At 47.3% G+C, this 12965-nt stretch overlaps 1 protein-coding gene across 2 annotated transcripts in view; it reads left to right on the top strand.

The window, feature by feature from the left end:
- Positions 1–12965, top strand: part of atp10d (ATPase phospholipid transporting 10D) — a gene marked incomplete at its 3' end in the record, with an annotated part of 33759 nt that overhangs the window by 8529 nt on the left and 12265 nt on the right. For both annotated transcript variants that reach the window (XM_083924666.1, XM_083924667.1), the window contains exons 4-9: positions 4663–4867; positions 5773–5858; positions 6021–6127; positions 9610–9741; positions 9908–10020; positions 11351–11603. In XM_083924666.1, coding sequence (XP_083780792.1) covers positions 4663–4867; positions 5773–5858; positions 6021–6127; positions 9610–9741; positions 9908–10020; positions 11351–11603 — 896 coding nt within the window. The remainder of the gene's footprint in view (positions 1–4662; positions 4868–5772; positions 5859–6020; positions 6128–9609; positions 9742–9907; positions 10021–11350; positions 11604–12965) is intronic.

Consider the following 12965-nt stretch of genomic DNA (forward strand, 5'->3'; position numbering starts at 1 on the left):
CAACAAGAGCTCAACCACCAACCGGTCAAAGAAACCGTTAGGGCGCCCTCCCACTGTGCCTCCGTCCCGTGCCCCGTGCTTTAGGGAAAACCACTCCTCCCAGTGTTCATGACAGCAGATGCAGTAGACACAAGACAGCATCTGTTGACCCCCCTCACATCAACACTTGCAAAACCTGATGTTGATTTCCTCAGCTCCAAATAAATGTAAATCTTTTATTGTTGACTTTTCAGACACGTTATTATGTCGGGCAGGACTGATGATGTTAGCTGCTTAGCTCCGCCGCTAACTGTTTAATATTAGACTCTAGCTGCTAGCTTAATGATAACTTAACAGATGTGTTTAATACTTCAATGATGTCCAAGTCTTTACTGACTCTCCACATACCCAATAAAGACCGGGGTGTTGGTCTTTAAGACGCCTCACCAACTTAGTTGTGGTACTCTACATTATTATTATGGCTTTGATTTAATATATAGCGCCTTTCTCAGTGCTCAAGGTGCTTTACAAAGTCCAGGTTCCCTTCATTCACACAGACACACATGGTGGTGGTGGTGAACAGCTGCACGGGGACAGACTGACGGGAGCGTGGCTGCTAATCAGCGCCTACAGCCCCTCGACCACCTCCTCAAACATACAGCAGTCAGACACATTCACACGAGGCAAGGTGTTTTGCCCAAGGACACAACGACCATGACACAAGTAGGGCAGGGGCGGGGATCAAACCACTGACCATTCGGAACACTCGCTCTATCAACTGAGCCACAGTCGCCCAACACCACAACACTTTGTCAACACCACTTGTTTACTTCCTTAGCCTGTCCCTGGTTGTTAGCCTCGTATGCGTAATACTTCCAAACGGCACTTTTGCTTTGTTCATTTTCCACTTAAGCTGGTTCTGAAGGACCTCCAACAGCAGCAGCATCTGTGTTCAGTCCTCTCAGTGTAGTTAACGTGATGAACCGGCGTTCATGTGCTCAGAGAGACGAGCTGGAGCTGCTGTCCTGTTGTTGTCTGCAGCGCTGCAGGGGGACGTTACGCGTCACTGACGGCAAAAGTATTGGCTTTTAAACATCTTTAGAACTTTGCACTGATGATGAAGTGGACGGTTCTGTTCCTCTTTCACGTCCATGATCTCAAACACACTCGTAGATGTGGACTGGTCCGACCACAGCACACGTTTCCTCTTTGCATCAGTCCGTCTCAGACGAGCTCAGGTCCAGAGGAGACGGCCGTGGTTCTGGCTGTTGGTGATACTTTACCTTTGCATGGGAGAGTTTGAACTCGCACCTGCAGATGTAGAGATGAACTGTGTGAACTGACCCACGTGGTATCATCCTTTACAGAAGGATGTTGGTTTTTAATGCAGGGTCGTCTGAGGGGTCGAAGGTCACAGTCATTCACTGTTGGCTTTGGGCCTCGCTGCTTAAGTGCAGAGATTTCTCCAGACTCTCTGAATCTTCTGCTGATATTATGAACTGTAGATGATGAAATCCTTTAATATGTTGCAACTGTACCTTGAGAAACGTTAAACTGTTGGACTTTTTTAACTGACCCTGCTCCCTGTCTGTTTGAAATAACACACCGTCTTGTAACAGTTGTGGCTTCTATAAGAAGCCTTGCATGAACTTTTCCATATTTTTGCACATTATGTCTACGTCCTTTATTTAGACTGCAATTAAAAACAGTGATGTTTAACTTTGATGACCTCATAACCTCTCATTGTTCAAGTATTTAACCGTACACTTCCAGTCATTCCTCTGCCCTGCCTGGAAAGGGCGTCAGAGTGTGTGTGTGTGTGTGTGTGTGTGTAATAATTAACCCCAGATTGTGTCCACGGTGTGTGTGAATCATACCCGTCAGTTAGAGGGGTGTGTTTCTCCCTGAACTGTAAGAAGAATGCCGACCCATGAGGGCAAATAGCACCGGGAGCCGTAGTAGTAGTTTCCAGGGTCAATAACCAAATTAAAGGTCACGCACTAGTGTCGGTATAATGGTTATTTGTTAATCACAGTCGTCTTCATACTCACTTTTATAGACCAGAGGGGGTGTGAAGGACATGTTGTGTCTGTGCACTGTGTACATTTGTCTCTCCTCCTGCCGTCGTTTGGCTTCTTTTCACCTGAATGCGTCTTTTGTTTCACATTTCTTCTTTAATGAACCTCCAAATTGTCGACCATTAAAGTAAAATTCCGGCTTAATCATCGTTGTAATCATCCTAGGGTATTTTTCTGCAAATAACAACTGTTAACGGAGAAATCAGGGAGAGATGCTAACAGCCAGACGTGGCTAACAGTGATTAGCTCGGGGCAGCACGGTGAAGGCATTCAAAGGTCTTTTTTAACCACTAATGCTGCTGAAAATAACATCAAACCTCTGCAGCAGCATGAGAAGAGTCCCTACACACACAACAAAGCAGCAACAGTGTGGTTAGTGAAGCTGTTGGTCATTGTGCATCGTTTAGTGGAGTTTATTAAAAGAGTGACGGGAAATGTTTGAATGTGAGTTTAGTTAAAGCTGCAGAAACAAAAGTCACATTTGTTTTTATTCATTGATGCAATATTTAACTTTAATCCTGCTGAAAATAACAGCAAACCTCTGCAGCAGCATGAGAAGAGTCCCTACACACACAACAAAGCACCAATGGGCTCCTTCCACTGTAATGGACTTTACTATGAGAGGAGCTGGTACAGGGGCCAGTAACTAAGTCTTTAAAACACTCTTTAATAAACTCTGGCTTCACTAACTACGCTGTTGCTGCTTTGTTGTGTGTGTAGGGACTCTTCTCATGCTGCTGCAGAGGTTTGCTGTTATTTTCAGCAGCATTAGTGGTTAAAAAAGACCTTTGAATGCCTTCACCGTGCTGCCCCGAGCTAACCACTGTTAGCCACGTATGGCTGTTAGCTGTTAGTCTCAGTGGGAACACGTGACTGACACAGAAGTTGTAATTCCACTATTTGGCAACTATGTGGAATTTGCATTGACTCCCTGGAGCCTGGGTGTACATCAGGCTCCATCTTATTTTATTTGCATAATATTTAGTCCCACTGGGCTCTGTGGTTAGAAAATACATCCTTTACCATTGCTACGATGACAACGTGCAGCGATACGTGATTCCCCTGAAAACGCAAAGTCAAGATTAGGGACGTTACGCAGAACGTTAAGTTGGAAAAAATCAGATGCATCAGCAGATTCTACTAAACCTGGGACCCTCTGATATCCTTTACCGGGTCTGGAACTGGATCTCTGGCTGTGTATACCTGCTCATGCATGGTCCATCCTGTGATAAGGAAAGTTAGGTGCACCTTTCACCCTTTATTTACTATTATTCTTTGTATTATTTATTTATTGATCTTATTTTATGTCCGTCTGTTGTCTGTGACAAGTGTGTCAGGTTGTTTGGGTTCGGTCGGTCTTTGTCTTTTTCTCGTTGGGATTGTTTTTTGTACACAAACATTATTATTTATTATTATATTATATATATTATTATTTTATGTCCGTCTGTCAGGTTGTTTTTGGGTTCGGTCGGTCTTTGTCTTTGTGTCTAAGTGTTAAAAAACCAAAAACACGCACAGTCACTCGTCTCTCTGGAGTCGTGTTCAGGATGTCAAATGCTGCACGAGCAAAAATCCCTCCCAGCCTCCTGAGAATCAGACGAGGTCCTGAAATTGGTCAACTGGAGATCTGGAAGAAGAAGAAGAATTCCTTTATTAGTCCCACAACGGGGAAATTCAATTTTCACTTTCATGTTACACATACATGCCCAAAATACACACACATGCACAAACAGGACCTATATACATGCAATTAAGGAGAGATGTTAGAGAAGTTGGGGGTTCGAAACCGGCGACCCTCCGGTTCCCAGCCACGTCACCTCTGGACTGAGCTGCTGCCGCCCCTGGAGAGCCTTTACCTGCTTTAATCACCATCCATCACGTCCTGAAACGTAGCAGAGTACACGTACAAAGCAACATCTCATCTCATCTCATCTTCGGCCTCTGATCCTGGATCAGGTCTCGGGCGCAGCAGCTCCAGCAGGGGACTCCAAACTTCCCTTTCCCGGGCCACATTAACCAGCTCTAACAGGGGGATCCTGAGGCGTTCCCAGGCCAGTGTGGAGATCTAATCTCTCCACCTGGTCCTGGGTCTTCCCCGAGGCCTCCTCCCAGCTGGACGTGCCTGGAACACCTCCCTAGGGAGGCGCCCAGGGTTCATCCAGACCAGATGATCCTGAACCACCTCAACTGGCTCCTTTCAACACAAAGGAGCAGCGGCTCTACTCCGAGTTCCTCACGGATGCTGAACTTCTCCCCCTCTCTCTAAGGGAGACTCCAGACCCCCTCCTGAGGAAACACATTTCAGACGCTTGGACCTGGACCTGGTTCTTTGGGTCATGACCTGGACCTGGTTCTTTGGGTCCTGACCCAGCTTTAGGAACGAAAGATAAATGTCTAAAAAGATGAAATACTCAAGTAAAGTTTATCATGTTGCACTCGTGTGTTTCCATCACTGCCTTGGATTTCTTCGTCCTCTTCCCAACAAAGTTTGTTGTTTGTTTTCTTTTTAAAAGCCTTGATTTCTTTAAATCCTGCTCTTTTCTTTGATCGTTTAACTGAGACCTCTTCTTCTTCCTCCTCTGTGTCCGCTCCCCTCGTCCCGTAGCGAGCAGCAAACCTACACCGAGAAGTGCTGGAAGGATGTGCGCGTTGGAGACTTCGTCCGTCTGTCCTGTAATGAGATCATCCCGGCCGACATGCTGCTGCTGTATTCCTCTGACCGGCGCGGCGTCTGTTACATCGAGACGGCCAACCTGGACGGGGAGACCAACCTCAAACAGAGGCAGGTGGTCTCAGACCTCCCGTTGCAGGTAACTATGCAATTCTTGTCAGTTTTATAACAAAGCGCAGTCGTTTTAACCATCCTGTATATTGTGTTAATGGTTATCATTAAAGGTATGATCACCTGTTTAGGGCGCACTCCCACTGTGCCTCCGTACCGTGCCCCAGCACGTTTCACGGCTAAAGTCTGGTTCCTTTGACCAGTGTGAGTGCAACCGTACCACGTCTAGGAGCGGCACGCTTGCCGTCCACGGCCCGTTTGGGAGAGGTGGGCTTTAGTAAAGCACGTTTGCACGTGTACGAGCACGAGCGTGCGCACGTGTACGAGCACGAGGCCTACGGCGGTTCTGAGGTCATTTCCTGTGCGCCTGTTGGGACGTAGAAAAAAGAAGGAGGGACCATGCGCGGACATTTCAAACAATGGCGGTGAAAGGTTCACGTTGGTGTGATGCGGAGGTGGAGTGTTTACTGCAGATTTGGTCGATGAAAAGATTCAAAAACAGTCGACAAGACGCACAAAAACTCCGAGGTCTACGGAAAGATCTGGAAACAAAGCCACGCATCGCCATGACGTCATCAATGCGTGTGACGTGTTACGGCGTGATGACGTATAGGCAGCAAGAAGCATTCTCCGAGGCCCAGGTAGTGTGAGTACAAACGGGCCTGGAGGGGGGACAAGGACCCTAAAGCACGGGGCACGGGACGGAGGCACAGTGGGAGGGCGCCCTGAAGTTAAAACCAAATTACTTGTAGTGTTCGGCGAGTAGATGGGGAACATCCCACTCTGTCCTAAAATTGCTGTTAAAAATAACTGTGCGTGTGCTTATGCGTGTGTGTGTGTGTGTGCGTGGTTGTGTGTGTCTCTGTGTGTGCGTGTGTGTGCGTGTGTGTGCGTGTGTGTGTGTGTGTGTGTGTGTGTGTGTGTGTGTTCCAGGAGGAAGAGTTCACTCTTGAGAGCTTCCACAGTCGCGTTGAGTGTGAGAACCCCAACAATGACCTCAGCAGGTTCAGAGGTTACATGTGAGTTGAGTCGTCACACACACACCCGTCTAAACGCCCTTAAAGGTTGTGTGTGTGCAGCGTTTACATGTGTCTGTCACTCTGTCGGGGGGTAAAGCTGGATTATGTCGTGCAGCTGAGCCTTGACTCCGGTCTGTTGTGACCGTGCGTGTTATTCCACAGGGAGCACCCCAGCGGGGTTCGTGTCGGCCTCCACAACAGCAACCTGCTGCTGCGTAGCTGCACCATCCGCAACACGGAGACTGTGGTGGGCATCGTGGTCTACGCTGGTAAGAGCACAGCATCACTTCCAAAACTCCGTGCTTTAGCGTTACATTTCCTGTCATTTTGCATCTGTTTTTAGTCATTTTGCATCTGTTTTTAGTCATTTTGCTTCTGTTTTAAGTCATTTTGCATCTGTTTTTAGTCATTTTGCATCTGTTTTTAGTCATTTTGCATCTGTTTTTAGTCATTTTGCTTCTGTTTTTAGTCATTTTGCATCTGTTTTTAGTCATTTTGCTTCTGTTTTTAGTCATTTTGCATCTGTTTTTAGTCATTTTGCTTCTGTTTTTAGTCATTTTGCATCTGTTTTTAGTCATTTTGCATCTGTTTTTAGTCATTTTTTATCTGTTTTTAGTCATTTTGTATCTGTTTTTAGTCATTTTGCATCTGTTTTTAGTCATTTCTCTTAAGTTTCCACTCCTAACGGGAAAAAAAGAAACTGAAACTCACTGCCCCCCTAACACTGTAAACCTGGGGAAACACTGTCCATCTGCACCGTGCTTTAGCGTTAAGTTTTAAGTCATTTTGCATCTGTTTTTAGTCATTTTGCTTCTGTTTTTATTCATTTTGTATCTGTTTTTAGTCATTTTGCATCTGTTTTAAGTCATTTTGCATCTGTTTTTAGTCATTTTGCATCTGTTTTAAGTCATTTTGCATCTGTTTTTAGTCATTTTGTATCTGTTTTTAGTCATTTTGCATCTGTTTTTAGTCATTTTGCATCTGTTTTTAGTCATTTTGCTTCTGTTTTCAGTCATTTTGCATCTGTTTTTAGTCATTTTGCATCTGTTTTTAGTCATTTTGCATCTGTTTTTAGACAGTTTGTATCTGTTTTTAGTCAGTTTGTATCTGTTTTTAGTCAGTTTTTATCTGTTTTTAGTCAGTTTGTATCTGTTTTTAGTCATTTTGCATCTGTTTTTAGTCATTTTGCTTCTGTTTTTAGTCATTTTGCATCTGTTTTTAGTCAGTTTGTATCTGTTTTTAGTCATTTTGTATCTGTTTTTAGTCATTTTGTATCTGTTTTTAGTCATTTTGCATCTGTTATCAGTCATTTTGCTTCTGTTTTTAGTCATTTTGTATCTGTTTTTAGTCAGTTTGTATCTGTTTTTAGTCATTTTGTATCTGTTTTTAGTCATTTTGCATCTGTTATCAGTCATTTTGTAACTGTTTTTAGTCATTTTGCATCTGTTTTTAGTCATTTTGCTTCTGTTTTTAGTCATTTTGCATCTGTTTTTAGTCATTTTTGCTTCTGTTTTTAGTCATTTTGCTTCTGTTTTTAGTCATTTTGCTTCTGCTTTTAGTCATTTTGCATCTGTTTTTAGTCATTTCTCTCAAGTTTCCACTCCTAACGGGGAAAACGAAACTGAAACTTCTCAGAGATCGACCTTTAATACAAACTCATCATTAAATTGTCTGATAAACACCGGCCGGCACGCCAAGAAAAGATCATTCAGGCGACCCGCTACGGTGAGTTGGAACCGCTGTAGGGTTCGTACACGTGCGCACGCTCGTGCTCATAAATGTGCAAACGCGCTCTACTAAAGCCCACCTCTCCAAAACGGGCCGTGGACGGCAAGCTTACCTCGCCTAGGCGCCTAGTACGGATGGACAGTGTGAGTGCGCCCTCATCATCTACACTGTTTCTCAAACTGTGGTACTTGTACCACCGGTGGCACTCGAAAGTCAATCAGTGTCAGTCTAGCATTGACCTGTTTATCTTTTGTGAGCGTGGAGCAGCTTCAGTCAACAGATCTGTAATCAGTGTAGTCACATCAGTGCATCAATACACCTAAAGGGGCTCATTTCAGTCTATGGGACATCCAACCCCCAGTGAAATGAACAGTATTTAGCTGCGGTGTCAGAGCCGTGTGTCTCAGATGGTCGCCTGATGAAAACGTTCAGTGAACCCGAGCTTCTCTGTGTCTGTTCTCAGCAGAGATAAGACACGTGGAACCAGTCAGGTGAGTGTGAGCCTGCACCAAACTGTATGCAGGTGTTTTTACAGCACTCACTCACTCACTGTGCACAGCCTGAGAGGAAGATGGAGGCCAGCAAGAGCCCAGTGTACAGTCTAAACACCACACTGATCACTCAGCCATGACGCTGAGGGGACTCTTTGGGCTGTGTGTGGCCCGCGACACCCCGACCCAGATTAGACCGGCTGAACCAACATGTGTCAGAACCCGACTGCTGTGGGAATGGACACAGTGGATGAGAGTAAAGTGAATATTGTTATTACTAAACACACACGCACACACACGCCTGCCGGCTAAAAACACACGGCTAACGTATGCTAACATGTGTTGACGTGTGTGTTTATCAGAGCAGGGACGTTCACAGTCATTCGCCAGTGTTGGCTCAGACTAATGGAGGCTGTTTATGGAACATTAACACATTAAAACACACAAATGAGCTGTTAAGGGGCGGCTGGTGGCTCAGGGGTCGGAGCAGTCGCCCCGTGTAAAGAGGCTGAAGGTCCTCGAGGCAGCAGCCGTGGGTTCGACTCCGACCTGCGGCCCTTTGCTGCATGTCTCCCCCTCTCTCTCTCTCTCACCTCATTTCCTGTCCTAAAAGGCGAAGGTCTCTTGCTGGTGTCTGTCTTTCCCTTCTCCGAGGTAACAGAAGCTCTGGTAGCTGAGCTGCTAAGCTAATCGCTAGCTCCTCAGAGTTTACAGAGAGGGAGGGGGATTTTTTGTTGTAGTACCGCGAGTGTCCACTGGAGAAAATGTCTGCAAGGCTGAGCCCCTGACAAATCCAGTTCTAATTATACATCCGTCCGTGACCCTTTCAAAAGGCTTCACACTGTTATTCAGTGCAGTGCCACCACAGAGGAGTCTGATTCAGTGGGACTCCCTCTGAGCTTCACTGGCTCATTATTTGCTTCCATACCCTGATGCTTCATGACCCAAAGAACCAGGTCCAATTTCGGTCCAAGCGTCTGAAATGTGTTTCCTCAGGAGGGGGTCTGGAGTCTCCCTTAGAGAGAGGGGGAGAAGTTCAGCATCCGTGAGGAACTCGGAGTAGAGCCGCTGCTCCTTTGCGTTGAAAGGAGCCAGTTGAGGTGGTTCAGGATCATCTTGTAAGGATGAACCCTGGGCGCCTCCCTAGGGAGGTGTTCCAGGCACGTCCAGCTGGGAGGAGGCCTCGGGGAAGACCCAGGACCAGGTGGAGAGATTAGATCTCCACACTGGCCTGGGAACGCCTCAGGATCCCCCAGTTAGAGCTGGTTAATGTGGCCCGGGAAAGGGAAGTTTGGGGTCCCCTGCTGGAGCTGCTGACCCCGAGACCCGACCCCGGATAAGAGGCTGAAGATGAGATGAGAAGAGACCCTGATGCTTGACTTAGATGAACTGTTTGTTCAAAATAGATTTTTTTTCCAGCTTTCACACCTGAGACCAACTGAGACCAATGAGCAAACGCACCAGAGTCTGTTTGAGTGACGAACCTTCTCCGTCTAACCGAGCTGCTGTCTATTCTTTACCGTGTGCCTCAGGTCATGAGACCAAAGCCATGATGAACAACAGCGGGCCGCGGTACAAGCGCAGCCAGCTGGAGAAGCATCTGAACACGGACGTCCTGTGGTGCGTGCTTCTGCTCCTCATCATGTGCCTGACTACGGCCATAGGTGCGTACAACACGGCTCTGCCTTCACCACACGGCTGACGGTGTCAAAGGGCACGGGGACTACAGAGGACACGTGTTTCCATCAAAGCGGTCCTGGTACTGTGGGTGACAGGGGGCCGGTGAATGCTCCGGGGCCTGACGGGCGCTCTGCTGTGTCTGTGTTTCAGGTCACGGCCTCTGGCTGAAGAACCTCAAAGAGCCCGTCTTTGAGGTGGACCTGGAGACTTCTCCTGCTCTGGCCGGGTTCTACGTCTTCTGGACTATGATCATTGTTCTGCAGGTGACAGTTAAATGCATTTTTGCTTATTATTATCTTATCACACTTTTCTTTTCTTCAGGATGACAAAGACATTTGATAATGAATAAATCTTTACTGTTAAAGGAGGCGGGGGCAGTTTAGTTTAGGCATCTTTGGGCAAAATGATCTTTAACAAATTGAAATTCAAGTGTTCTGAGAGAAAACTAGACTTCTGCACCTCCTCTGGACTCTGTTTTTAGGCTTAAGGGCACTAAGGGCGCACTCCCACTGTGCCTCCGTCCCGTGCCTGAGCACGTTTAACCGCTAAAGTCTGGTTCCTTTGACCAGTGTGAGTGCAACCGTACCGAGTCTAGGAGCGGCACGCTTGCCGTCCACGGCCCGTTTGGGAGAGGTGGGCTTTAGTAAAGCACGTTTGCACGTGTACGAGCACAAGCGTGCGCACGTGTACGAGCACGAGGCCTACGGCGGTTCTGAGGTCATTTCCTGTGCTCCTGTTGGGACGTAGAAAATAGAAGGAGGGACCATGCGCGGACATTTCAAACAATGGCGGTGAAAGGTTCACGTTGGTGTGATGCGGAGGTGGAGTGTTTACTGCAGATTTGGTCGATGAAAAGATTCAAAAACAGTCGACAAGACGCACAAAAACTCCGAGGTCTACGGAAAGATCTGGAAACAAAGCCACGCATCGCCATGACGTCATCAATGCGTGTGACGTGTTACGGCGTGATGACGTATAGGCAGCAAGAAGCATTCTCCGAGGCCCAGGTAGTGTGAGTACAAACGGGCCTGGAGGGGGGGGGCAAGGACCCTAAAGCACGGGGCACGGGACGGAGGCACAGTGGGAGGGCGCCCTAAGGGTTTCTTTGCTTAAACTACAGCTACGAGAGAAAGATCAGAGCTCAAACAACTGAGTCACGACTATTTTTCTTGGATCACACTTAGGGGAATAAACAGTCGCACACACACACACGGTTAGGATATCGTGGTTGTTGGCGGTCGGTTGTTGCCCGCACGGGCACGGGACGGAGGCACAGTGGGAGGGCGCCCTTAGAAATCTAGCCATTACATGCAGCAGGAGGTCTCACTCTACTACCAACAGCAGCTCAGAAACACTTACAAGGAAAGACAGAAAAACCCTGGTTGTTTCCCACAAGCCAGATGATGTCACTTACCTTTCTGACTTTACGTCTTTAAGTCTGGGTTCAACGAACTCCACTGTCATTCTTTAATGTTTATTAAATCACATAAAGTAGATTTGGGGATATCTAGACCTTTATTGTGCGCTCACGTGGAACCTTTGCAGTCTCCGAAGTCTTACCCATGAACGCGTTGTGCACGCGCTGCTCCACAGGTGCTGATCCCCATCTCTCTGTACGTGTCCATCGAGATTGTGAAACTGGGGCAGATCTACTTCATCCACAACGACCTGGCCCTGTACAACAAGCAGCTGGACTCCAGGATTCAGTGTCGCGCCCTCAACATCACCGAGGACCTGGGGCAGATCCAGTACCTGTTCTCCGATAAGACGGGAACCCTGACGGAGAACAAGATGGTGTTCCGCCGCTGCAGCATCTACGGGGTGGAGTACCCTCATGAGGAGAACGGTAACGTTTGATCTACCTCTGTGGGAGACGTGGTTTCACATGTTAGCACGTCGTAGCTCTAAATGGTTTGAATCCAGGCCGCAGAGTTCAGTCTATCTAACCCCAGAGGTGTTAATGAAGGCAGATTGAATGAAGACATGCACCGTTTGTGTGAGGCTGGACTACGTTTAGATCGTTGTTACTGTGCGCTGATAGATGAGGCGCTTGTTAGCAGAGAAATAGTGTCAACCGCGCTGAGTTAATTCCACGTGGTGCATCATCGTTCGAAGTCTATCTGGACAATTTATGCCGCTCCATCCGCCGCCGTTTGAGAGGTGTGAGTGTGAACACCTTTAATAAGGCACCAGGCTTTTGCAACTGATATCAAATCAAATCGAATCACTTTGGGGCGCCCTGTGGCTCACCCGGTGGACTGTGTCCCCCACAGAGTCTTAGGGCGCACTCACACTGTCCTTCCACACCGGGCCAAAACAGGTTTTGCAGGTAGAGCCTAGTGCGTTTGACCAGTGTGAGTGCAAACGTACCGCGTCTAGGAGCGGCCAGTTGGCCGGTCACGGCCCGTTTGGGAGAGGTGGGCTTTAGTAAAGCACGTTTGCACACAAGCACGGGCACGGGACGAACGGACAGTGTGAGTGCCCCCTTAAGTCCTCGCCCCAGTGGCCCGGGTTGGACTCTGACCTTTGCTGCATGTCGTCCCCTCTCCTCCTGTCAACTTCAAGCTGTACTTTCAAATAAAGGCAGAAAAAATTCAAAGCCCCCAAAAAATCTTTAAAAAATAACAATAGGGAACCAGTGGCAACACTCAGCCTTTGGACACTGTTCTCATTAAGAGTCAGTGTGTGTTGCTGCACATGTGGTGCTCTGTATCATGATACGTGTCGTAGTGTGAGGTTGTGCAACACCCAGCCCTGGTACACTACATGTGTATCAACCTGCTAAAAGTGACATTTTGAGCTTTAATGAGAAATAAATCACCACTTCATTAAACACCTGGATGATGATCCTCTCCGTAGATGAGTGAAGGAAACTCAAAGAGCTCAGTTAACCTCGACTCATGTGTCATACAAATATCTTGGTGCAGCATGTTTGCATGGACACATTCAGATACAAAACGCTTAAAGAGACATTAGGGGGGTTTCCACATGATTAATTACCCGGAGTTAATCTGGTCGTTCTCGCACAAACGCCCCTAATTTGCATGAGTCGCTCGAGCGTGCGTGTTTCCCCTGTGGCAGAGCAGAGACGTGTTTCTCCCCTGAGAGAAGCCGGATGCTGATTGGACGGAGCTCTGATTGCGTGTGATTACAGCACCCAGAGTGTTTCCTTTCATGTTACTTAATAAGTCTATGTTGTGAATCACAC

The sequence above is a fragment of the Echiichthys vipera genome, assembly GCF_963691815.1.
Source record: "Echiichthys vipera genome assembly, chromosome: 12".
NCBI lineage: Eukaryota > Metazoa > Chordata > Actinopteri > Perciformes > Trachinidae > Echiichthys > Echiichthys vipera.